The 25,364-nt window shown below is 50.1% G+C and overlaps 10 protein-coding genes across 10 annotated transcripts; 5 read left to right on the top strand and 5 right to left on the bottom strand.

Annotated features, from left to right (window-relative positions):
- Positions 1 to 317: 317 nt before the first annotated feature.
- Positions 318 to 1,327, bottom strand: T310_3207 (uncharacterized protein; the record flags this gene model as incomplete). Its single annotated transcript, XM_013473908.1, has 3 exons — positions 318 to 409; positions 770 to 869; positions 965 to 1,327. The coding sequence occupies 3 exons, from the start codon at positions 1,325 to 1,327 to the stop codon at positions 318 to 320; spliced, it is 555 nt and encodes a 184-aa protein (XP_013329362.1).
- Positions 1,328 to 1,702: 375 nt separating this feature from the next.
- Positions 1,703 to 2,299, top strand: T310_3206 (uncharacterized protein; the record flags this gene model as incomplete). Its single annotated transcript, XM_013473907.1, has 4 exons — positions 1,703 to 1,822; positions 1,863 to 2,020; positions 2,129 to 2,210; positions 2,258 to 2,299. 4 exons carry the CDS (start codon positions 1,703 to 1,705, stop codon positions 2,297 to 2,299), a joined length of 402 nt encoding a protein of 133 aa, XP_013329361.1.
- Positions 2,300 to 4,415: 2,116 nt separating this feature from the next.
- On the top strand, positions 4,416 to 6,181 carry T310_3205 (NAD+ kinase; the record flags this gene model as incomplete). Its single annotated transcript, XM_013473906.1, has 4 exons — positions 4,416 to 4,460; positions 4,618 to 5,629; positions 5,696 to 5,972; positions 6,025 to 6,181. 4 exons carry the CDS (start codon positions 4,416 to 4,418, stop codon positions 6,179 to 6,181), a joined length of 1,491 nt encoding a protein of 496 aa, XP_013329360.1.
- Positions 6,182 to 7,872: 1,691 nt separating this feature from the next.
- T310_3204 (BET3 family protein) lies at positions 7,873 to 8,737 on the top strand (the record flags this gene model as incomplete). Its single annotated transcript, XM_013473905.1, has 2 exons — positions 7,873 to 8,180; positions 8,248 to 8,737. The coding sequence occupies 2 exons, from the start codon at positions 7,873 to 7,875 to the stop codon at positions 8,735 to 8,737; spliced, it is 798 nt and encodes a 265-aa protein (XP_013329359.1).
- Positions 8,738 to 9,454: 717 nt separating this feature from the next.
- On the bottom strand, positions 9,455 to 11,068 carry T310_3203 (Microfibrillar-associated protein MfaP1; the record flags this gene model as incomplete). Its single annotated transcript, XM_013473904.1, has 1 exon — positions 9,455 to 11,068. The coding sequence occupies one exon, from the start codon at positions 11,066 to 11,068 to the stop codon at positions 9,455 to 9,457; it is 1,614 nt and encodes a 537-aa protein (XP_013329358.1).
- Positions 11,069 to 11,828: 760 nt separating this feature from the next.
- On the top strand, positions 11,829 to 12,416 carry T310_3202 (SsDNA binding protein Ssb3; the record flags this gene model as incomplete). The annotated part of the gene is made up of 2 exons (XM_013473903.1): positions 11,829 to 12,219; positions 12,343 to 12,416. 2 exons carry the CDS (start codon positions 11,829 to 11,831, stop codon positions 12,414 to 12,416), a joined length of 465 nt encoding a protein of 154 aa, XP_013329357.1.
- Positions 12,417 to 13,358: 942 nt separating this feature from the next.
- Positions 13,359 to 17,146, bottom strand: T310_3201 (GATA transcription factor (Ams2); the record flags this gene model as incomplete). The annotated part of the gene is made up of 4 exons (XM_013473902.1): positions 13,359 to 14,716; positions 14,781 to 16,825; positions 16,889 to 16,965; positions 17,027 to 17,146. 4 exons carry the CDS (start codon positions 17,144 to 17,146, stop codon positions 13,359 to 13,361), a joined length of 3,600 nt encoding a protein of 1,199 aa, XP_013329356.1.
- An 820-nt stretch (positions 17,147 to 17,966) lies between these two features.
- T310_3200 (Small nuclear ribonucleoprotein SmD2) lies at positions 17,967 to 18,908 on the top strand (the record flags this gene model as incomplete). The annotated part of the gene is made up of 4 exons (XM_013473901.1): positions 17,967 to 17,986; positions 18,126 to 18,158; positions 18,377 to 18,625; positions 18,680 to 18,908. The coding sequence occupies 4 exons, from the start codon at positions 17,967 to 17,969 to the stop codon at positions 18,906 to 18,908; spliced, it is 531 nt and encodes a 176-aa protein (XP_013329355.1).
- A 916-nt stretch (positions 18,909 to 19,824) lies between these two features.
- Positions 19,825 to 21,913, bottom strand: T310_3199 (Glycerone kinase; the record flags this gene model as incomplete). Its single annotated transcript, XM_013473900.1, has 4 exons — positions 19,825 to 20,450; positions 20,518 to 21,158; positions 21,221 to 21,728; positions 21,907 to 21,913. The coding sequence occupies 4 exons, from the start codon at positions 21,911 to 21,913 to the stop codon at positions 19,825 to 19,827; spliced, it is 1,782 nt and encodes a 593-aa protein (XP_013329354.1).
- Positions 21,914 to 23,739: 1,826 nt separating this feature from the next.
- On the bottom strand, positions 23,740 to 25,269 carry T310_3198 (Cullin; the record flags this gene model as incomplete). Its single annotated transcript, XM_013473899.1, has 7 exons — positions 23,740 to 23,768; positions 23,899 to 23,947; positions 24,051 to 24,084; positions 24,226 to 24,568; positions 24,710 to 24,735; positions 24,828 to 25,159; positions 25,255 to 25,269. Coding segments are annotated over 7 exons (828 nt in total), but the record flags the coding sequence as incomplete, so codon positions are not given.
- Between the last annotated feature and the right edge of the window lie 95 nt (positions 25,270 to 25,364).

Genomic DNA, 25,364 nt, shown 5'->3' with positions numbered 1-25,364 from the left:
TCAAGGCTTGGAGGAGGAAGTTCGAATATCGAATATACCGAATGTCACCACTACACTATCGTCAGGATAAAGGATAGCTACATAGGAGTAAGCAGCAATTATAACTGAGCCCTTCAAGAAATAGCAGGCAAAGCAAAATGCCTTATAAGATCTTATATCTATGATATACATATACGTGGGAAATCCACCTAGGGAACAGGTAAACAATCAAGACATTTTTTTTACACTTTTTGACGACTAGCTAATACTAAGAATCCCGAAGTTAAAATTAACAAGACTTTTGGCCAAAAAAAAATTGATAGTGCAAGAGGCTCAAATCAGCAGGAATCAATCAAGCCCAAAGCAATAAGCATTTTCATTCCACGCTCCATCTGATTCTGCCTGTCCCCTTCGCCTGCTCGGTTGGCCGCTAGATTTGCAAGTCAGATAGATCTGTGTAGTGCTGGTAGAACTTCATGGGTCAATGGAGTTTGGTGGATTGTCAATCTGTGTCTGTATCTGTATCTATAGACAAACGCCTTTCCTCTCTCAGTGAGAACAGTCAGTACCTTCAGTATACCTCCTCCGGTGATGAATCTCACCAGTCTGTTATTTTTGCTATGGTCGAGGATCCCGCTATTTTTCTAGACAAGAATTTAAATGTCCGGACTGTTTCGAACGGATATCGCCTAGTCTGTATATATCCTGTTAGTTTCGTATACTAAAAGTGGAGATTTGTAATGAAGAGAAGTGGATGCCCAGACATACAATTTTGTAGTCACCAGCTTACCTTGTAAAGTCTGAACATAAAAACTTATGCTTGCTAGCATCTCCCTTGTGACAAGCGTCATAGGAAATGCTTTACACCGGCGTAGTGGCCAGGCACAACGCTATCGAGTTCAGAATCAAGCAGACGGCTGAGCGGTATTAGATGCCTGGATCTGTCAGATATTGCCTGAGCATGAAATAATATCCAGCAACGTACTTCATCGCCTTTGGCTACGTCCTCAGGTTTGGATGGAACAGTTCCTGCATCGACAGTTGTTTTCAGAACGGGCACAGAGCGTGTAGCAATGGGCTGTATCGGGTATTTGGCCGCTGTCTGTTCAGTCCAGGGTACAAATCCACTACCTGACTGCTGAGAGTGAAACGGTGCAGTGGGATTTCTGCAGTTTTCGGTTCGATGGCCCTTCTTTCCACAGTTCCCGCAGGGTGAAAGTCGTGGACAATGCTTTATGAAATGGCCTTGCTCCTTGCAATAGTTGCAGAAGGACTCGGGACATTCTTTTGTTCTATGGGCGTTCGATCCGCAGACGGTGCACCATTGACTGTCTGGGTTGAAGGACATTGCTGCTTTCTCAGATGGCTGTTAATGAGTAGAGATGAAGAAATCGATTGAAGCTAGACCCCAGGAGGAGTGAGTGATGTGTATGAGTATGATAGTCAAATTGAGAAGCCTCTGAGATAACTCTTAGCGAGAAAGTGTTGGCATATAAGCCAAAGTCGTCGATCAGTGAATGAAAGAGAGGGCCTGTAGTCTCCAGTCAGCGTATAGAGAACCCTTCTTTGTTTACATCTCGCAGCTACGGGTTTTCCCGGTGCTTTTATCCTCGTATATTGTTTATGACGGAGCAAGATCGCCACAAGCCCTGGGACCACGCAGCTGACCAAATAATGTAGAAGCTATTCTGACGGCGAAATCCGGTCTCCGACTAAGGACACAATGAACAGTCAAGCTGAAGCTATAGAAATCATCGCAGAAGGTAGCAATATCATGACCGTTTTCCTAATAGATTGGGCGGATGCAACGAGCCTACTGTCTCGGATGTTCAGCATATTCTTTGTATGAGATTAACCGATATAGCAGCTCAGTCAGGCACTAGGACGACAAAAGCAGTGGACGGCTGCGAGCTGCTTCCGAGGCAGCGAGTTCTGGAAGTCAATCGGTTTTAAAATCTAAGCTGTCTTCTGTGACGGGTCCGTCCGGCGATGGTCTGAAACCTGACGGGACATCCCGTACAGAAATATCATGGCACCAGAGGTAAGAACCGGAACGAGGGATCTCTCATTAGGAAAAAAGGATTTGGGAGGAAGTCTCCAGGAGGCAGAAGAGAGGTAACAATTAAGGGGTCGATATAAGACTGTCCAGCTTGGTAATCCAGAGAGAATGCAGGCCCAGGTCGAATGAGATATACCCTCGAAAACAGCAACCAGTTTATCAAGCAATCTTGGTAAGAATCCCATCTAGAGAAGAGATAAAGATGTACATAATGGGTAGAACGTAGGGCTAGAGGTCAAACTGCTGACGTGGTACCATTAGGTAGTCCTTGTCTTCTTTTCAAGCGTGGCAAGACATGAACTTGTTGGGCATAAAATGCAGTTGTAATGTAATTTCTTTTCTTTCTATGGTGAATATCGACAGAATAGATCCCATCAATTCCGTCAATACTGGCAAGACATCAAAAAGGGTTGATGTACGGATTTATCGATACCGACAGCAATCTGAATATCCTCGCATTTATGCAACAACCAGACGATATGCGTTGAGTCTAGAACAGGGACAAAGAAAGGACGAAAACGAATCCAACCTTTGCCTTGGACAATCTTGATTGTCATTAAGAAGAGAGAGAAAAAGAGACAGGGGGGAAGGAAAAATAAAAATAATGGAGGGAGAGGGGTTCGAACCCTCGATCACTTACGTGAAATGCATCGCTTACACCACTTGTGTAAGACTTAAGTGCATCGCCTTAACCACTCGGCCATCCCTCCGCTTTTCGGAATTGTGGGGCTCGGAATTATTCCACTTATGTAGCATGACAGGTACATCCTCTGTGCTCAAGGAAGAAGGCGACTACGAGGTACAAAGAAATGCTGGAGGGAATATAAGACTGATGGGCTTTTCACATCCAGTCTGAGTGCATTTCAGAACAGTAAAAAGAAAGGAGTTGCAAGCGGCAGGGTTCGAACCTGCGCGGGTTTCCCCACTGGGGGTCTAAGCGGAAGGTCGAAGGGGACCCCTGTAAAGGGTCCGACTTCAACCTTGTATTCGCTTAAATCCAGCTGATACGTTCAGTTAGCGATTCGTTGGCAGATGCAAGCTGCAGAAGGTTCACCTACCGCCTTAACCACTCGGCCACACTTGCCTTCTTAGGGTGTCGACTATCTTTGCATGGAAGACGAGCGCCGGAAAAAGTGCAAAGCTGGAGATGAAGATATTGGAATACACGCTCAGTGGATTATCAATATGACCTTCATTCGGCATTTTTAATCAAGTCAAGGTATCTGAGTTGTGATCTGGGTTGTGATAGGTCAACCAACAAAAAAAACAGTAAGAGGGCAAAAAGAAAGGTCATGACAAGGGCGCGATTCGAACGCGCGCGGAGTTTCCCCCATGCGAATGGGCACACACCATGTGTGTACACCGGACTGCTGGGCAGTCCAAGCTATTAGCTTGAGTCGCACGCCTTAGACCACTCGGCCACCTTGCCTGTACCATGTGAGTTCTGCGCCAAATTGTGACCCTCGAGCGATTCCCGAACCGCTCGGGATTTTTCAATCTTCACCTTCGGCTCGGTTGAGTTGATGGCTTGTTGAAAAGAAGAGGAAAGATGATCATGTAAAGACAAAGTAGACAAAGAAGCAGAACTAGGTGCTGGTAACAGCTTTATATTTTCCATCCATTGTAAGACTGATTGATCTGCTGATGTTTTCCGTTATTACATGGGCCATCTTTCTATTCCGATAAGTCCTGTGAAAATCGTATCCTGCGGCGTTAGACAATCCTGTACGCAGCCTTGCGGACATTAATGTGCGTACCAAATATCTCAGGCCAGATTAAAAGTGGCCAGTGGAAATGTGACGTTGTCTATCTTAGATCATTGTGGTGTACTGTACAACTTATTTGGCTATTCAGGTAATCCATATGTGCAGTACCTACAGTAGGTCGAAACAGAACGCAACTCAGTGTGTCTTACAAACTACGGTGTCCAGAAATGGTCACTTTTCGGTGCATTTTAAATAATAGTTCTGTGATAGTACGCCGATTTTTGATGGCGTGGCGATCCATTTGTGGTGATCACAAGAAGCTTCTTGATATGCTATGATTTTATATATTTCTATGCCCCGCAATCCTACACCTAGTTGTTCGAATGAATAATTACACGCAAAACACATAACAAGAAAATCACTCACAACTCCCTGTTTACGCAGAATCCACACAACTTCTCTGCATAGCCGCTGAGAATCCTGAAAGCCGAATCATGTCTCTCTGCTTCCCCATCTGCGTGGAAGCGGGCATGCTGCCGACGTCATCCCCGCACCCAAAAAGTCTTCCGCGTCTAGACCTTTCGTCGGAATAACAGAGCTCCCAACATCATGACCAAGAACCCGCAATAGCAATCGAAAATCAACGAAGCAAACCTGGTCCTCTAACGGCCATGGCACATGAAAGTGGTGGCAATCAACGGTCAGCCGAACATCCTGTATGTCCTACTCTACGTGTAACGTCAATGGACCAAGGCTGACAAGAGTCGGATTGGGAGTGGCATGGAGAGTCGCGCAATGATCCAGAAACCCACAACCAACTCGAAGTAAGTCCTAGTCTCCCCTAACAAACGGCGATCAGCTGTAATTGACCAGCTTTCGTTTCCCCGACAGATCTTTCTCAGTCCAGACAGCAATCATCGTCGCAAGTCCTCACTCGTCTCGTCCGAAGACCCGAGAATCGACCAGCGCAGAACAGACTCGTACGACAGGAACACCGCCTGCTTCGTCCATTCGCTTCTCAACGGTGAATGGGTTGCGCCCGCTGAAACGCTCGAGGATATCGACAGCAGCGTAAGAGAGAAGGGACTGGTCTCGGGCGAGAGCCGTCCCGAAGACAATGACAGTTTGTCGGTCGTCGATCATGCCAGCCGGCTCCCCGAGCAGGGCGCTCCCGCTGTCGTCCACTCACGGCATCTGACAAAGAGGCAGCTGTCCGACATGGCGTGGAATGTTCGCAGGTTGTCGAAAAGGCTGGGCAGTATCAAGCTGAGACTGACAGTCAAGACCGTCTTTCTGGTGACCAAGGTGCACGACGTATCACTGATCAAACTGACGAGGGAGGTGACGCAATGGCTTCTCTCGAAGGACCGATATACCAAATATACTGTCTACGTCGAAGACAGGCTGAAGGACCATCCGGATTTCAACGCGGCCGGCCTGATCGAGGAGGAGCCGTCAGCCGCTGGCCGGTTGAAATACTGGGATACCAAGCTCGCATCAGAGCATCCCCAGATGTTCGACTTTGTCGTCACCTTGGGCGGCGATGGAACCGTACTCTACACAAGCTGGCTTTTCCAGCGGATTGTACCACCGGTCCTGTCTTTTTCTCTCGGGTCTCTTGGCTTCCTGACCAAGTTCGACTTCAACAACTACCAAGAGATACTTACAAATGCTTTTCGAGACGGCGTCGTTGTTAGTCTGCGACTGAGATTCGAATGCACGGTCATGAGGAGCAATCCCCAGCGAAAGGAAGGTGAACCTGGGACGAAAAGGGACCTCGTGGAGGAACTGATCGGAGAGGAAGTGGGGGACTCCTTGACGCATACACCCGACAAGGTCTTTGAGATTCTAAACGACGTAGTGGTGGACAGAGGTCCAAACCCGAGTACGTACCGGTTCCTACTACTACCTCCTAAGGTTGTTACATCTCCGAGCTAACAGAATGCTCCAGCGATGTCGTCTATTGAGCTGTTCGGAGATGACGAGCATTTCACCACCGTCCTGGCCGACGGAGTGTGCATCTCGACACCTACTGGATCAACCGCCTACAATCTTGCTGCTGGTGGTTCACTGTCACATCCAGAGAATCCGGTCATCCTCGTGACAGCAATCTGTGCTCATACATTATCGTTCCGACCGATCATATTACCAGATACCATGGTCTTACGGATGGGCGTGCCTTATGATGCCCGCACAACCTCGTGGGCGAGCTTTGATGGGCGAGAGCGGTTAGTTCTGTACTCTATCGCGGCTATGAACAATTTATTGACAATGGAATAGGGTCGAGTTACATCCGGGCGACTACGTTACTGTTTCTGCATCTCGCTATCCCTTTGCGTATGTTCTTCCTCCCGGACGGCGCAGCGAGGATTGGGTGCAAAGTATCTCGAAGACCTTGAACTGGAATTCAAGGCAAAGACAGAAGGGGTTTAGATGATTGCCCTTTCTATTGACAGCATACTGTGCAATAATGAGTGATGATATAATAATTTCGAGGATTTACGAGACATATGGCATTCGCATTTTTACGTAGCAAGTCACGGGTCTTTGCATAGAACCTTAGAGAGATGGGTCTAGAATTTTTGCCCAAGGTGTCCAACAGGAAGTAATGCTGTCAGCAGGAAAGGCTATATGCTAATGCATGTACTTTGACGTGAAGTCATCTTTCTTCTCTTCATTCTCTCTTTGGCATACAGTGGAGAAAGAAGCGGAGACCCTGCTCTCTAGAAGTTTCCTGTATGTAGTTTGGGCTGTTTGGCGGTTTCCCGGGAGCTCTCCGTCGCGCGGCTATAAAAGGGTCCGCCCGCACCAGAAATTTTAAATTTTTTCTTTCCAACTTCCAACCACCTTGGAACCGTCAACATGAAGACGGCTTCAGCAGGAAAATGTCTTGATATGCCATTAGCTTCAGTTCGACTTGATGATGACGACGATTTATTTTACAATCTGTTTTCTTATGACTGCAGGTTGTTGAGTACTAACCCTCCCATCTGGTAGTGATCTTTTTTTCTTCTTTTCTCTCTTCCAAACCACCGTAGGCCTAGCTCATGGCCTACAATAATCCAAGTTTTTAATGTGAGTTATCTCGTTTCTTTTTTTTTCTGCCCTCGTCAGAAATTTTACTCCTATGATGAAACTTCCATTTCCACATTCGCAGTTTCCACGCTAGCCGTCGCTTTGCCGAACCCATTCCAGACGTGCTCTGTGCGCAAAACTTCCTTGGATGTCTGATCATGTTTTCACTTGTTTATGATGCTTCATTTCACGGCTCGTTTGGGTTGAACGAGGTGCTAACATGTTGGAAGATTCTACGTAGGTTTTCTTCTAGAGGTGACGGCTCATCGAGCACGTGAGATATAGTGGAAACAATTGTGTTCGGTTCTAATGGCCTTTTTTCTTACGTGGATGGAAAGTAGCTCACCTGGTGCTGTGTTTCGCTGTCACAGGTGCCAGGCTTGAGACTACCACAGCCCAAAGCTCTGCCATTGCGTCAAAGAACTCCCTGTCTATAGTTTTAAGATTTCAGATCGCGAATTTCAGCGAATGAAATGCATATGGGTTGCATCTTCAGAAATTTTCCTTTCAGTAGTAACTCGAGTAGGCCTGGCGAATACTTGTTCGTAAACTAAATCATCTCGTCCGTGAAGTTTTAACTGTAGCCGAATCACCGAAGATGTAAACTGTAATAGTAAATTTTTGTCCAAGCTGTCGAGTGTGGACGAAGCGAGGTAGTAGATACTGTGCTGTGCATGGCTGGCTGTTTGCTCCACCGGACGGAGTTTGGATCCAACTGTGCCCGACGGCTGTCAGATCGCGTTGGTCAGGACGGAGTAACCTCGTGGCATAACTGTACCTTCGCGCATTGTTTCGCAAACACAAGAAAACCCCCGAGTTCCTCTCTCGAGATTGCTACCGCGATTATCCCGTGCCTGATATTGAAGCATTGGCATTATCTCGCTCATCTCGTCGTTATCCACACTGCCTTCGTCCTCGGCATAACGCCGCGAATAGCACCACATACACTAATTACTATACCTCCTACAAGAGACAGATACAACTGAAACCAAAAAAACGCACGAAGGAATTGCCAGAGCTATAGACAAACAATCAATCGATTGGCCGACAGTCATGTCGTCATCCGCCTCTCCGGCGAGACGACCGTCCACAGTCTCGATCGCCACGACCGCCTCCAATGCTACAGAGAAACAGCAGCAGTACGAGCAACAGCAGCAACAACAATCCACACGGCAGAGCCAGCTCATTCAGCAGCCCGGCACGGGTCTGCGATTACCGTCGAACCGCAAGACCATCTATGATCGACATCTCAACCGAAGTCGCAATGCGGAGTTGAGTCGGGCCAGTTTCGCGTACATCTTTGCGGAGATGGTGACATATGCGCAGCGGAGGGTGACAGGCATACAGGATTTGGAGAGACGGTGAGTCTTTTTCTCTTTCCCTTACTTCGCTGGATACGATTGTGCTGACGATGTTTTTTGATTTTAGATTAAACGAACAAGGCTACCCCCTCGGTCTCCGCCTGCTAGATCTCCTCTTCTACCGCTCCACGACGTCGTCATCGTCGTCGGCGCTCTCGTCCTCGTCGACCTCATCCTCCCCGCCAAACCGACCCCTCCGTATCCTCCCGCTGCTGCATCTCATCCACGGCCCGCTCTGGCGTCTGCTCTTCAACCGGCCGGCCGACGCCCTCGAGCACTCCGTCTCCCCGCAAACGCCAAACGAGTACATGATCACGGACAACGACCCGCTCGTCAACACCTACATCAGCGTGCCCAAGGAGATGAGCATGCTCAACTGCGCCGCCTTTGTCGCGGGCATCATCGAGGGCGTCTGCGACGGCTGCGGCTTCGAGGCCAAGGTCACGGCGCACAATCAAGGCACGGAGATGTGGCCCGGCCGGACGGTCTTTCTGATCCGGTTCGGGGACTCGGTGATGGAGAGGGAGAACCTCCTCGAGAGGGCGGGAGTGAAATAAAAATAAAAAAACAAAACAAAACAAACCAAGTTTAATCGCCAAGATAAATTGATAACTTTCAAAGAATGATCTCTCTCTCCCCCTCTCTCGTCCAGATTTCTCGACTTCATCACGACACGCTCTGCGCTAAGAAATACGAAAAAAGAGACCAGCTTACACAGAGCAAGACAGAGGCAGGAAGAATACAATAAGTACTGCATGACAATGACATGTGGATGTGGTGACGTGACTGTCATCCTAATCCTACTATTGCTGAAACGGAACGAGTATCATCATGATTATCTTCCCTCCTGGCATTCACGGCGAGAGCAAGAGAGAGAATAGAATTGGACGGAGGATTCCTTGGAGTTAATTAATCCTGGTCAGGTCACCGAATGATCCTTCTTCATGTCTACTTTCGTCCATATGGAAGTCATGTCAATGGGGTATTTATTTATGTATGTATTATTTATGCATGTCTGTATGTATATGGATTATTACGGACCTCAACCTGATTAATTATTTAATCTCGATTCAATTCCATCAATCGAGACAAGTTTCGTGCATATAATATATCATTTACAAAACCCTAATAATAATCATAATAAAGAATCGTTTCTTCCCAAGCATGTGTATAATATGAACCCATTTCTTTTTTTTGGATATACCCCCCAAACTCCTAAGAAAAGGAAAAACCAACCATGCATGCATATGCGCATCTTTTGTGGTAATCCGAACTTATCGTGCAGGAGAAACGCTCTCTACTCGCCGGCGTTTGTCCCGGTCAGCGTAAGGCGAAGGGCTTCGTTTCCTGTGACTCCGCTCATCGTCGCGGTATCGGTCTGCGTAGCGGTCTTTCCGCCGGTCGTCGTCCCGGTACCTGTCTCGATCACGATCACGATCCCGATCGTCGTAACGTGAATCTCTTCGGTCGTCGTCTCTGAACCTGCTCTTCTCGCTGTAGCGGTCTCGTCTGGGAGAGTAGGATCGGGACCTCGACCTCCGTCGTGGCCGTGACTCTGATCGGGATCGTGACCGACGTCGATCTCGGACGGCACTGGCATTGGCGCCGGTAGGACCTTTGTTGCGATCGTCCCGGCGGTGATCTGGTAGGAATCGCTCGTCGGTTACACCAAGGGGCTTTTCGTTCCGGTTCCTCCTCGGCGGGATGTCTAATAAGCCCTCGCCCCAGCGTCCCGTGTCTTCTGTTCGGAGATCCTTGTATTTCGTCCGTCCTTTCCTTCCCAGTTTGGTCATATCACGGATCTGCATGTATTGCGGCAACGTTTCCCGGTTGACATCGTCCACGAACTTGGCACCCATGGGATTCCTCTTGTCCAAGCCTTCCCGCTCGAGCTCGTCCCGGAAGAAAGCACCCTTGTGAAAGTAGCGCTGCATGAATCCGGCCTGGCCACGAGTGGCTTCCCGTTCTTCCTTCTGCTTCTCGAGGAACTCGCGGTCTTCGCGCTCTCGTTCCTCGGCAGTGAGGTTTCGTCTTCGCTCGATCTCTTCTCGCTCCTTCTCAGCAGCTTCGATCGCTTCACGCTGGCGCTTTATCCGCTTCAGCTCTCGGAGCTTCCAGGCTGCGTATTCCGCTTCCGGGTCCAGCCCGTCACGGTCGTCGAGTGCATCCTCCTCTCCAGCAATCGGGTCGTCCTCGTCCCAAGCTTTCTTTGCAGCGGTCCGGGCTATAGCCTCCTTCTCGAGCTGTTCTCGAATAAGCATGTCGGCCTTTTCTTGCCGCTGCGCTCGTCGCGCTTCTGCCTCAGCTGCAGAGTCCGCGGTGAGGGCTGAACCAGCTGTTGCCGATCCATTGGCAGCATTTTCCGCTGCTTCTTTTCGTTTATCCTTCTTGATAAACGTAGGTCGAAGAAGAACCCTCTTCGGAGCTTCGTCTTCCGAGCTTTCTTCTTCCTCACTCTCTTCCTCTTCCTCTTCCTCCTCTTCTTCTTCACTCTCCGGTTTAGGGGCAGCAGTAGTCGGTTTCTGAACTGCCACCGGCTTAGGCGCTTTCGTAGGTTCCTCCTCGATTTCCTCCTCCGTCACGAATCCCTCTTCGTCGTCATCTTCTTCTTCGATTTTAACATCCTGGACACCCTTTGTAATCGTTCCGGTAGCAGAACTTGGAAATGAGGTGGCTTTGGGGGCTGGCCGCCTTTGCTGCTGCTGCTGCTGTCGCCGCTGCGCTTTCTCCTGTTTTCGTCGTTCCTCTTCCTCGGCTTGGATATCGTCTTCGTATTCATCGTCGGAGGACGGCTCCTCAGCAGGCGCTTTCCCAGGACGGTAGCGCTGGACAGGCCTGGAGGGATTCGCGGTCATGCCGCGGTGGGTGGATGGAAATTGGGGAGGCATGTTGACGGCGTTGAAGACCGCGACGGGCGCGGTCTAACTTAACGACTCAAATCTCAAATTTGTGGTGATAAACTCCAGTCTCCCCAAATGTGTTGACAGCACTATTTTGATCCTTTGTTGGTGCGCAAATGGTGGCTTTCTCACGTACTGGGTTTTGTTCGCCGCTCTCTGTCGGGAGCGGAGCTCTGCCTGTCGATTATCTTTGCTTCTTTTGGCGCAGAGCTTCTGGTCACGTGATCGATATCGCTGCCACTCACCTTACAGGTCAGGAATTCCCTTTCTCCCTCTTTTTTTCTCTCCATATATCTATTCTCAAAGTCGATAAAGCATTCCCTTTTTCAACGGCATTTTGAAACAATTCGCATAGGTTCGCTGTATAGAGATATTTCCTAATACGGCAAAGTAACACCCACCGAGCACGTGATAACGCGTCTACGCGGACGCGACCAACAATCAATTGCGGGAACCCCGCTCGTTCAGTAATTGTTGGGTCTCCATATGAAGACGAATCTAGTCGCACGCCCTGAATTTCTTCTTTTGTTCTTATTCGAGCAATAAGAACGTATCATTTCTGTCTTGATCTATTTTTTTGTTTGCCCGTTTCTCTTCCTTTCCTTGGTTCGTCTGTCGTCCGTCAAAGAAAATCTCAAGTTGAATACGATAGATAACTCGCGCGAGCAAACGGGCTGCAATACGTCCAAGCATACCCTCAAGCCAAAACTGCTTAATTAAACCGACGCCAAGGAATTGTTAACACATCATGTCCCTCCAAACCCCACGCGTCCTCCCCTCTCACCTCCACGCCTTCCACCCCTCGAGCAGCGGTGGCGGCCCGCGGCCATCGACCCAGACAGTGCGGTTACTCGGGACCGTGACGGCCCTCCGCGGCGAGACGGCGACAATCACATGCGGAAACCACGGCGACGTGACGCTGTTGCTGAAGCCGGATTCGCATCTGCAGATGGGGAAGCTGGTTGAGGTGGTGGGGAAGGTGACTGAGCTGGACGGCGGACAGGTGAGTTGGAGAATTTTCGAACATGTCCAACATAGGAAGCAGGGGAGAAAAAAGAGTCTGACATGGACATATTTCTTACAGGGTCTCGGCCTGCGTGTCCTGGGATCGATCGATTGGGGTAACCCTGCTAATTGTGGTATGTACTGCACTTCTTCTTTCCATCTCTCTCCTCCCTCTCTCATCAGATGCTTTCACAGCAGCAGCAGAAGATGCAACAGAAAGCAAAAGACTAACTCAATAATTTCTTCTGTCTGTGCAGATTACAAAATCTACGAATACGTCGTCGACGCGACTCACCGACACAAAGAGATCTTTTACGACGCTGGTTATTAATGAAATGCCGTTTTGATGGAAATAAGAAAAAAGCGATCTCTGCAGTTGTGTTATTATTACTTACTACTGGGGATTGGGAGTTGTACTGTACGTCCATCAGATTTCCGAGGGAGGGAAATAAAAAAGACGAAGGTAAAGGCGAAGATCAAGCATGAACCTCTAGAGGGTATATGGTATACACACCCTCTGTTAATCGTCTAAAAAGCCATGCATGTATTGCTTTTTTCGAAGGCTTGCGTCGGATCTACATAGCCATGTCATGTCGCGTCATGTCATGTCATTTTCATGCTCAGGGATTCTGTATGATAGAGCGTTGTTTTTTTCCCTTTTTACCTCTTCCATTTCAATTCCCATCTTGGCTGTTCTGCTCTGAATTGAAGAAGATAGGTACCCTCATCTATCTAGTCAGTAGGGGAAAAGAATCAAATAAGCGTTTTAGATTGTGAGTGTGGAGTTACTGCGTAGATTCCTTTTTTAAATTAATCCCTCTTCAACTATTGCCTTTATTTCTTTTCATCTGACAACCAGCTAGGAAACTAAGCAAAGTAACGACAACTGGTCAGACTTCTCTCTCTTTCAGAAATAGCAGTCACTGTCGTCGTAGACGAAGTGGTTGTGTGGTTGGCTGGTGGTCTTCTATGCACACTACATGCAAGACCCTCTCTCGAATGAGTTAACATGGCAACTGCATCGCATCATTATAAAAAGAAACAAATCGAGCTCTCCAGACAGGTCACGTCACAGTAAGCAGGAAAATTGAAAAGAAAAGACACTTGGAACACCCCCCTCTATACCTGCTTAAAAAAAAGATCAAAGCGAAAGTCAAAATCGCAGCATTAAACCATCCAACACCGACGCTTGTAAAAAACAAAAGACCGAATTAATATAAAATATTAGAAAAAAGGCCGTCAATGAGTAATGTCATGAAAGAGAATGGGGTGGTCATTTGCTGCAGGAAGCTGAAGCCTCGACTTCGCCTCCCTTTTGGTTGTTGGTGTTCGATGTCACTCCGAGACCCGTCACACCAGAGTTCCCATTGTCAGATCTGAAAGCGTCCGACTCCAGGCCGGTACAATCACCGCCGAATAGGAGAGAATTGAATTCAGAGTTACGCATGTCCCCCTTGTGCATATCGGGGTCAGATAGGATGGCGTTGATAATATCTTCAGAGTCATCACGTGTCGTGGAATTATGCCGCCGCCGCTGCGCAGTGCTGTTTTCATCCGTGTCGGATTCGATAGGAGACACATAGTCGGACGGTTCCCAATCGGCCCAGTTACCGCTGGGACATTTTGGCGGCTCGAAATTAAACAGCGAATCAGTCTGACCAACAGAATCTCCATTTTCATTGAAAATGTCCATCATAATGCCATTCATCATTTCCTGGGTCCCTGACCGAGGAGTACCGCCAAGCGAAGGGAGTTCCGGAATGCCGTCTTTGTCGTTTCTCTCCCTACGAGGTGTGGTCGCCGCACTGCTTGTTCCTTGTGCGCGCTGGAGTTTCTCCATCGCGAGTCTGGTCGGTGTAAGGTTTGGGTTCCCTTCCTTTCCCTTCTGGGCTGTTGGGGAACAGAATGGCAAGGAAAGCCTCTTCTCTGTTGAATTCCCTCCGCGAGGGCTTCGCCGCTTGGGAGTCGGCGTTGAAGGAGGTTCGAATTCAAACGAGGGACTTTCAAAGAGGCCGTCAAGATTATCACGAGTAGCTGGAGCCTGATTTTCCTTGTCTTGTGCTGTTTTCTCGGAACCTCGTGAAGCAATTCGCGGACTTCGTCGCGGACTATTCGTCAGTGAGTCCCCTAGAGTCTTCAACGGCCCTTCATGAGCACTTGGAAACAAGGTCCTTCGGACAGGCTTAGGCGTGAGGTTATTGTCGTTCATCTCAGCGTTCTGAGATGCAGGATTGCGTGCAGGGCTAGACTGGATAGCCCGTCGAAGTGCTTCTATCGCGTCGTGCTCCTCCCACCGACCCTGCCCGGTTTCCGTTGTTCTCTGAGGCTCTACGCTGTTCGCACGCCGCCGCTTTGATGGGGGTTCTTGAACATCGTCTTCATTGTCGTTCTCAGCACGAGGGGTAATCCCATCATCTCCAGCAGGCGATGACGCGTCTGTTGGGCCGGGGGACGATTCTGCAGGTTTATTTGTCTGGGCCTTGCTACGGCTCCTCGTCGCTGTGTTGCCGGCGCCGGAGAGCGGTCCCTTTCGGTTCCGTGAAGACCGCTTTCGCTTGTCTTTCGGCGGTTGTTTGTTCCACTTATTCTCTGGCCGCATGGTCTTGAATTTGTGGAGCCACAGACCGCAAGCTGCAGTCCGACGTTAGGCAAAAAATAGACAACGGAGGGGAATCATGTAATGAAGTTAACTTACGATTGCAGAGGAGGATCTGGACAAAGTCATTGTCCGTATCCGCCAGCGTCTTCTTGTAGATTTTGAATCGGGTGACTCTGTCCTCTTCATCCTTCTCCAAAACCTGCCAGAACAACATTAGGGGATCTTTTGCAAATTCGTTCGCGTCCTGCTCATTGCCATCAATTTCCTTCGACCAAGCTCTTCTCCATGTCGGCGTTTCAATGGCACCACAGTTTTCGCAATATGGTGGAATCTGTCCCTCCCGGATACATTGATCAAGACGCGCCTGAACCTGTCGCACCCTCCTCGCACCTGCTCCACTCCGAACTTTTCCCTCCTCCACAGGCTGTGGTGCTGGCGTGTTCACGGAAGGAAGATCACTCATGGGACCCGCCCACGAATTGGAGTGTTGTAGGTATCCATTTGGCGGCAATACAGGATCACTCGCGGGGATTGAATTCATGAGCTGCTCTAGCTCGCTTTGCGACATAGGAGCCGGAGCCAACGGCTTTGGTGGCTGTCTGACACTTGCCCTCGATGAAGGTCTGGATCCAGTGGTCGTCCGGGGAGGAGGAAGAGACGGGGGAGCTGTTTCCTTCGCGGGTGCTTCGAACGCTCCATCACTGGCCAAAAAATTGTCGTGATGGTGCCCCGAAACAGATGGATTGACAGGAGAGGTTCCTTGGATTGCCGAGTCTGCCATGCGCTCCTCTCTCGAATTCTCGTTCGAGTTCGTCCGCCTGCATTCGTCCAAGGGCGTGCCTGCGTCTTCATCCATGTTCGTCCTTGGGCAGCCATCATCATCCAAGAGTTCCTCGAGGGAGGCGCTCATGAAGCCGGAGTCGGGCTGCATTGGCAATGGTGGCAATGCAGGGCTGGATCGATTGGGGAACCCACTGTCCATGACAGGAGGGGAAGACGGCATGTTGAATTGTGGCTCAAAGATACCTTGGTAACGCGTTTCGTCAGGCGACGTCGCTGGATGTTCGGTAGAGGGCCGCTCATCGCCTGTCGCATATGGAGACCTATATGATGTATTGCTTCGGCTCGAGGACTCACGGAGAAGGCTCGGGCCTGGACGAGTCCGGCGGGGAATATCACCAGTCGAGCGAGTTATCGGAGTAGGTGGACGGACAGGCTCCTCATTGTTGGGGTTTTGGTTGGTGGACGAGGTGTTCGGAGTTGGACGATGGATGCGAACTGAAGCTGCCGTGCTGGCTGCCACACGCAATGACCCTGGTTGCCTTTCGATGTTCATGTCCTCTTTCGCTGTCCATTCCGCTCTGAAGAGTTTTGCTCTCTTGCGCGGCTGCTGTTCCATCGACTCCTCACCGCTACCATACCCAGACTGCATTGAACCCCGGCGTGCAGCGGCTACTGGAGGCCGTTGAGATTCAGGCTCACGTGTGGAAGCCCTAGATGATGGCCGGAAAGACGCTTCGCTGTCTCTCCTCCGGTGCGGTAGCGGGTGTTGCTGTTGTGGCTGCTGAGTTGGTGGCCGGACTCCGTTCGGAGTTGAGCCCCGGCTCGGGGGAGGCAGAGGGGATTGGCAAGGTGAGTCTGGACGATTCGTGGATGGAAACTCTCTTGGGGTCGAGCTTTCACTCAGAAGCTGGTGAAACCTCTCGATCCCGGAATGATCCATGGACGAGTTGGGACGGTCTGTTAACTGGGCACGGTTGCCGGAAGCGAACAAGTTGGGGTTCTGTTTAATGAATGTAGTCCATGCTTGAGCATCAAAGTCCTGGGGGATAATGTTGCTCAACTCCCGGTACTTCTGGATGCTCTCGAGATATTCACTCTGCAGGACTGTTGGGACTGGAACGAGTCGAAGCCGGACCTCCAGGGTCTCCTGTGCACCCTTTGAGAAGAGCCCCAAGACATTCTTGCAGACACGCCCGGTCACAATGGGCCTCGACTGATTGGCAGATTCATTTGACGAGGGAGAAGCGGAGGCTAGAACCCATGACAGCATCCCCTGGCCCACCAATGGCGTCTCCTGCTCTGAGTAGTCATAGGCGTACACCGTGTAATCCTGGCCTAACTTGGCCACCAATTCCGGGCTGTTGTGCACGATCGAAAGTTAATGACGGCTGCCTAAGACGGAAATAGGGATCTGAACACACCTGGCAGATACGATAGCCTGGATACATGTCTTGAGATCAATGACTCCGATTTGTGTTTTCTCATCGAGGTACGTGGTCTGCACGTCGAGTAGGTGAGGCCATCGGGCAAGGCAGTTTGTTTTACTCTCGTCATCGAACGTGTAGAGCACCTTCACTGCACATTGTAAACGCACGGTTTAGGGTTCTGTCATTTTCGTAGCAGAAAGGGGGGTTCGTACACCTCATAGGGCGGACGGATATACCGTCCTGAGCTTCCATTGCGACCAGGTTGATTGGGATGCCGTCACCATAAGCCGAAGGTCTTTGAGGGTCCTAAAAGCATATAGGCGAGATAAGAGGGTTTTGTATTGTGGGAGTAGTCGATCCAGGTGTAGACGTGTCCTAAGGAGGTCCCGTTGCTTTTGACGTGTACAATCCTACGCGAGGCGTACCACCCAAGGGTGAAGATCGGTTCGGACGAGTTAAACTGGCCGATCGCGGTAAGAGCCGTCTGCAAAGTGAATATTGAGTCCCTAAGCACTAATCTGCAAGGTAGAAATGCCGTCGACTAGGAGAATGGAGGGTATGCAGGCGCAGGTTGCGGTGGTATCGAGTGGACCAATGTTGATCTGGTATGCAAGTGGGTTCTCGCGGACTCTGTATAGGTCGACGAGCAAGGGAGAATATGAGTGGTAGAATAAATAACTGCTTAAGTGATGAGAGGGAGAATGACAGGAGGAAGAATCCTCGGCCAGGCGTCGACCGCGTCCTGAAGGCAGCGAAGATCAATTGCTCGAGGGAGGCTGGGAGAGAGAAAGAGAGAGGAGTCTCGTTTGAAGTAATGATGATAACTCGTGAAGCCGAAGCGTGTCTTGCGCACGCGACGTGACGCAGCCAATCGCGGTCTCGGGAAACGCAGCACGCCAAACACGACAAACACGCTCGTCATGTGACCTTGTTCGGCCGTGGTCCGCGCCAAGCCTGCAATGGCCGATCCGCGCGGCTGGCAGTCGATTGCAAAAGCGAACAGTCGAAGTCGCAACGGACTTGGATCCAAGCAGCTCCCAACCCAGCACCACAGCGCCTTTTATACCTCGCCATGTCGGACACCAAGATCCAGTATGTGTCTACGTAACCCCTCCCTGTCTTCACCTGACTGTGCGCAGTGATGAGTCATAGGCTCACTGCGCAACCCTTGTCGATGGTATCTCGCAGCCTTGTTGGAAGAAAGATGACGCTAACCATGGACACCTTACAGAGATCTTCTCAACAAGCCTCGCAGCGAGCTCACGTACGTGTTCCTTCATCCCGACTTGGCTCCATTCCCCGCTTTCCCCTGTTCCTGTGTGGCCAGGCTATGTCCGGTGTTATCGATTTTATGCCAGATATCATTCGCATATTCTACAACCGCCATCCTTCTATCATAATTCTTTTCTGGCAGTCTCGCAGTCACGCGATTTACTATTATTTTTCTTGGCGTGGATAAATTACTAATGCACTTGTTACTAGTGAATATGAGGTCGCTCTGGTCGAGGAACATGAGCTTACAGCAGGCCCCCTCTCGCTGCTGCAGACGGCCACCCGCACCCACACACAGGTCCTGATCTCGTGCCGAAATAACCGCAAACTGCTGGCGCGGGTCAAGGCTTTTGATCGCCACTGCAACATGGTGCTCGAGAACGTCAAGGAGATGTGGACGGAGAAGCCCAAGGGTGGTAAAGGCCGCGGAGTCAACAAGGACCGATTCATCAGCAAGATGTACGTTTGCTGTCGCTTATTTTATTTCTGATCATCATGACCCTACCCTACCAGCTATTTCCTAGCCACGATCCAGAGTTCTGTTGCATGCGATGCTAACGAGTTCCTCTCAGGTTCTTGCGTGGTGATTCGGTCATCCTGGTCTTGCTCAGCTGAACGTGTTTCCGTATTAGCAACATTTGCAACACTTCATGCCGATACCATCTCGTCCCATCCATCTTCTCCGCTTCTGCCTAGCATGACTTCACAATGTGGCATCATGCTCTGGCTTCGTGTCACGTGACAAAGCAACCAGGCCTAATCTTGATACCATGCCATCCTTTTCTTCTCTCAAGAACGTCAACCAGTTCTTTCCTGTGTCTCGGCTATCAGACTCGTGTTATGAAGTCACGAACGGCATCCATCCTCCTATTACGACACATTATTGCGCAACACACGAACGAGAGAAAGGAGTTCAATTGTTTTTCTCATTTCGACATCTCGCGTGGAATTGAACGGGTAAAAGGGAGAAAAAAAAATGCGAAAAAAAAGTTGGCGTTCTGATGGAACCAAATCCTATCTATCATGTGGTTATGTGGTGGAAGAAGGGGGGATACGATCCCTTCTGCTTTTTCTCAGCAGCAAAGAAACAAAAAATTCCTAGCTCTGTAATGTAATAAGACCACATACATAGATCGATCAAAGGGAAGATTAAAGAAAAAAATCTGGAAAAAAAATTTAATAAAAAAAAAGACTGGAAAGTCAGAACCGAATTAATTATTTAATTCCATGTAGACATATTTAATTAAAACATATTTAATTAAATAATGGCTAAAAGAATAATAATATCATTGCTCTTCGCTATTTACTTGCTTGCATGATTACTTGCTAAATACAGAGAGCCTGACAATATTATGTACGGAGTACGGAGCATGGAAATGGAAATGGAAATCGAAAATCGAAATTATGTTACATGCATTCATTCATTCATTCATTGTTCGTCACGTGGAGGGAGTATTGACGTAGATAGAATAATATAATAGATAGACGGTCAGGACAATACCTAATCCAAAATGAATCAAATCAAACACGAGAGAAGGAACTCAACTCATCATAATCGCATCGTGTCATCCAAAACTATACACACAAACATACACAAAAAAATCATTTTATTTACTTGTGCTTATATATTGAAAAATTATTGTTATCGTATGGATTTATTAAAGGCTGTCCGCTAATCCGCTCAGGAACTCGGACAATCCGTACGCACCGGGGTCGGGGATCTTGCCCAGCCATTCCTGCTCGCCGCCCACGTAGACGGATCGGCCCAGGCTGGCTTTCAGGTGCTTGGTGGCTTCGGTGCCCTCCAGGGCGGCCTTGGCCGCGGCGTGGACATCCTTGGTCTCGACGAGCTTGGTGCAGAAGGGCGCGAGGGCGTCGATGAGCGTGCGGTCGCCGACCTGGGCGGGCGTGTACTTTGCCAGCGCGCCCAGAGAGTACTTCAGCGCTGCGGCCCAGGTCTCGACCGTTACGGGGGTGGCAGCAGTGCCCTTGTCCTGCTCGCGCAGGCCGTGGGCCAGCGCGTTGAGGAAGATGGCGTAGATGGCGCCCGAGGTGCCGTCCATGGTGTTCTCCACCACGTTGACGATCTTGTTCACGGCCACCACGGGGTCGTCGCCCAGGTCGCCCTTCTCGAGCAGCGACAGGACGGCCTCGGCACCGCGCTTGAGGCCCACACCGCAGTCGCCGTCGCCGACGATGGTGTCGTAATGGGTTACCTGAGGCTCGGCCGCAATCATGCGTTGCAGTCCAGCAGACAGGCTCTTCTTCAGGAGGGCAGGGTCGACTGTTTGACGACAAAATTAGCTGCGAATCTTGGAAAAAAAAAGGTCTCTAAAGATCTCCAAGCTTACCCTTCAAGTTGCTTGGCTGCTCCTCGGCAACGACAGTCTTTTTCACCTGCTGCACAGGTGCGTCGGAGCTGTGGTTGTCCCAGGTGGACGTCTGGATTGGAGCCGCCCAGCCAACAGCCTCAGCCGGGGCATCCAGCAGCTCCAGCAAGGACTTGCCTGGACCGAGACCGGTGTCGACGAGCTTGAGGAGCGAGATGCTGAAGCCCAGGCCGTTGAGACTGGTCAGGAACGTGCCCTGGATCGTCCGAACAGGCTTGATGTTGTAGTCCCTGGCCAGCTGTGTGGACACTTCGTCCGTGATGCCAGACAGCTCCAGGGTGCTAACTCCACCCAGGTTGTTGATCAGCAGAACGAATTTGTCGTCGGGCTTGCGCGTGATGAATGCGCGGTCCTTGTCGTTCTCATCCAAGAGCTGCTTGAGCATGGTCTTGATCAGGTCTTCCAGACTGGCTCCCTTCATCCGGTGGGAACCAGGCTCGTTGTGGATGCCCATGCCGACTTCCACCTCATCCGCCGGCAGCAGCTCTTCCGTCGAGGGGACTTGACGTCCGGGGATGTGGACATGCTCCAACGACGAGCCAAGAGAGACAATGTTGTCAGTCGTCAGCTGTGCGATGCGGTAGACATCTTCCAAGGAGGCACTGGGGAGCAGCAGTCAGTCAACAATTGACAAGGTTTCAATAGATACATTGAGAACACCTACCCAGTCTCTGCCAATGCGCCAACAATCTTCAAGACCAGGATACCACCTCCGATACCGCGTCGACCAACTTTACCACCCTTGCTACGGCCCACTCCGACGTCGTCGCCAATGGCGAAAAACTCGGTCTTAATGCCAGCCGCCTTGGCCTTCTCGGCGGCCATACCAAAGTTGAGCACGTCGCCGGTGTACTTCATGGGGATGAGGAGGACGCCCTTCTCGGAGTCGACATACTCCATGGCAGCCTTGCGGATCTGCTCTGCGGAGGGAGAGGCAAAGATGGATCCGGCGACTGAAGCCGTCAAGAGACCCTTGCCTACGTAGCCGGCGAAAGCGGGTTCATGGCCAGAACCGCCTCCTGAAATGACGGCGACTTTGGATTTAGAGGAGGCATCCGGACGACGGTAGATGATCTTGTTCTCCGAGTCGAATGCCAGGGAAGGGTTGGTGAGGGTGAGGGAGTGGAGGGCGGCCTGGACGAGCTTGTTGGGGTCGGAAAAGAAGTGTTTCGCTGTTTTGCCATGGTTGTTAGCATATTTGTCTTTTGTTTACTGTTTTTTCTCTTCCGTCCATTTTGTCCCATTCTTGAATTTTTGAATTTTTCTTTTTCAATACCAACAGAATACACCGGATATGAGGGTCAAAGAAAAAGATATCCAGCTTCAATATAAACTTTGGGGTGAACCTACTCTGCATGGCGAATGAATGTATATAGAAAATGACGTATCGGACTTATGACGTAACGCGGTCCTGCAGTTTCTCTCTCCGAGCGAGGGGTATTCTGTAGGATCTGAGCGGATTCGCTCCAGAAACGGCCGATGGGAAATGACAGGATGACAATGATATATACAAGTCGCGAGCGAGAGAAAGTCCGGGGAGAAAAGGTAAACGGAGAGCTGCGGGCGACCCTGGGGGAAATAGCGTTTGCCGTCGGGCTATCCACCGGACTGGATGGCGGGGAGCGCGAGGTGGGGAACCTGGATCTGGCCTCTGTCAGCGGGGTTGTTGCACGGTTGGCGAATCAGAGCAGCACAGCCCAGGCACAGATGCTGACGCGCAGTTGCAGCAGCGGCTAAATACGTTCCATGCAAGCTTCCAGACCCGCTTTCCTCCGATCCCAAGCTGCCAGCATTGATTTGCGGGATATACAATCATGGTCGGAGCGTAGGACGAGGCAAGTGCGTGCCGGACGTGGGGGCGACCTCAGAGCGTGGGGGTCGCACGAGATGTGTGGGGGGAGACAAGCATGTATTCTCCGTATGGAGGACAAGAGGAGCATTAGGGAACAATATTTGACAATGGCCACCGTTGTAGAAGGAAGTCGCCGTGAACGCTGGATAGGAAGCAGGGAGAAGGTGCGATGCAGGTCCTGGAGAGTGTGGGGATGGCTGAGAATGGAAGGAGCGCCCGACTGCCCGAGCACGTGCTGGCCCCGATTCGAGACCGATAAGGAAGACAACGATAGAAGGACAAAAAGCCAACAACTTACAGTTTACTTGGATGCTGTCACAGATGCGACGAGTTCAGGCTGCTGGCTGAGAAAAAGAAGAAGAGGAGGAATAAGAGGGTAAGAGGGTAAGAGTGTTATTAAGAATTAGGAATTATAGCCAGCCGCACGGGACAAGAGTAAGAGGAGAAAAGGAAGAAGAATCGCCAATTTTATAGGAGTCAAGCAAAGCAATGGTCAAGAACGAGAGAGCGAGCGAGAGAGAAAGAGAGGCAGTAATGGCGCGTTAAATACCTAGCTAGCTGGCTTCTTCCAGCGCATTCAGTCCTCCCGGGCCTTACTCCGTCCGGGAGGATTTTGTTTGATTTGATTTTTTTCTTGCTCACATGAACAGTTTTTCCCTCTATCAATAATCAACCGTCCCCATCCTTACTCCGCAGCTCCGCCCGCTATCTACTACTCCGTACTCCGTAGGAGGAGCTCCTGTTCGAATTTCGATCGAGGCCGGGTCCCGTCCGGAAGTTCTGGACTCGGAACGCCCTCCATTGACCGCTTCGGCTTTCTGTTTTCGGGAATCCCGTCTGCCAGCTGACAGCAACGTGACCCCCTTAGAAACCTACCTCTAGGGGGCATTGCTCTAGTTAACTTCCAGGGGTCCTGCTCGAACGTTCGTTCCGGTCACCATTTGTCGCTAGCTGGCTAGGTTCTCGTTCTACTTTTTTTCTTCTAGTCTGTGATCGTCTTTGGAATCAGATGACTGAGCACTGGCACTACTGTATACTAGCTTGGAATCTCGGCCAGGGTCTCCAGAGGCCCGGGAGCCCGTTTCATTGGTGGGTTCGTGACGCCGATGTATTGAAATCTGACGTTTCTAGAATTACCCCTCTACAACGACATAAACTCTCTTCAAAAGCAGAGGCAAGCAGATTCGATTGTTTTAATGATGAGAGAGCATAGATGAGTAGATTCTAACTGTAGTAACTGCGTATGTGGTCTGTACCCACTGCCCGGCCAAGGACCGGGAATGAAAGCACGTCATCCTGTAATCCTTGCCATTTAACTAATAGCCATTTAACTAATAATCATAAGCGTAGGTGGCGACACCTGGTATTCATGATAACATTGTTCAACCAATATGTCAAAATTTTGAGTGACAATTGGCTAGCATAAACCCAAGGTTAAAAAAAAAGGCCATGAGCGGAATGTCTGTTTTAAACTTAGGTTCCCGTCTCACTACTCCCCCGCTCCTCCGCAGTACGAGGACTTCCAATAAGATATGGCGACTATATACTCCGTACAGAGTAGATTATTGACCGGCGCATTCGTCAACAATTGTTCCAATCAAACAGTGTAGTTGGCTGCAGCAAACAATAAGGTATCTCTAACCATTGAGATGAGATGTATTTTTCCTGTATGGATACTATACTAATATTAATCTGCGTAAGTCTGCTAATAGAGTCCGAGACTCAGAGCATGATTGCGCACAGATAATAATAATAGATGACAGTGTAGTGCATCTCTTCGACTCCCGAAAATAAGAAAAAAAGATTCTAGAACCTACTTAATCTCACACGAGATCTCTGAGACATCGCTTAATCGCCGACGACCGGCAACGAGCACTGGAGTCTGAAGATGTCGGGCATCAACAGGCCTTGACGGAGGAGTTCCCGGTATGAGGGGGAGGGGCCGGAGGGCACGCTGACTGCCGCGGCGCCCAGACCTCCCGGTGCCCCGTGTGCCGGTGCTGGACTCGGATGTGCTCCGATGGGGGGAGAGGAGGGCCTTTCGTCTCGGGTCTCCCGGCCGAGTTCCTTGTTCGTTGTTCGTTTCGTTCCAGCAAAGCATTACTCCGTATTGCGGGGTTGGGAAATATGATGTAGATGTAGTTACATTTGTTAATAATGCTAGTGCCTAAATACATGACAAGCATGTCATTTCTGTCGTGTTTCTATATGTCCTTAACCAAGTCGTGCGTTTATAATCATTGACCGGAAGTATCTCAAGAATCTTCTATGCTAGGTAACTATACCGGTTTCCTTCCTCACGCTCCATGTAATCCTTCTCGATTAGCCTGTACACAGAGTTAGTCAATGCACCGTAAAATAATATCCGACGCGCAGTGAATGAAAAGTGTTGATGGAGAAAGGAATGCGGGTGACTGACTTCTCGATGTTCTTCTTAATCTCCGCTGGCTCAAGAACACCCCGGCTGCGTGTCGCCTTGATCACCTCCGCCACGAGCTCCGCGTGTGTGATGGTCTTGCGAGCCTTCATGATCCGTACAATCGCCGCCTGCGTCTCGTAGTGTCGGTCGGCGGCTACCCGCTCGTGCGTGCTCTTGTTCTCCTCCTTGGTCTCCTTCAGCTGGATCTGGTTGATTTTAATCCGCATCTTTGGGTCTGAAAAGTTCGCGTTGTAGGCAAAGACGTCCGTTTCGTTGACATCCTTGCCCTTGGGCTTCTTCGTAAGGACCCGGTACTTGGCACACGCCAGCGACTGGAGCGTCCTCGTCAACTCGCGATCAGCTATGACCGAGTTAGCATACGATCATCATCAAGCATATCAACCGGGACAAAAAAAAAGGAGCTTACATAGGCCTGTTGCTTCTCTGATCTGGGTATAGCTCAGAGTTTCCCCTTCAGGGACATCGTTGAACAGCAACAATACAATCGCCTGGAAGGAGCTGACCACGATCTCCTTG

Source organism: Rasamsonia emersonii (assembly GCF_000968595.1).
Source record: "Rasamsonia emersonii CBS 393.64 chromosome Unknown ctg1118621760057, whole genome shotgun sequence".
Classification (NCBI taxonomy): domain Eukaryota; kingdom Fungi; phylum Ascomycota; class Eurotiomycetes; order Eurotiales; family Trichocomaceae; genus Rasamsonia; species Rasamsonia emersonii.
The sequence above is the reverse complement of the archived record's forward strand: the minus strand, read 5'-3'. Positions and strand labels throughout refer to the sequence as shown.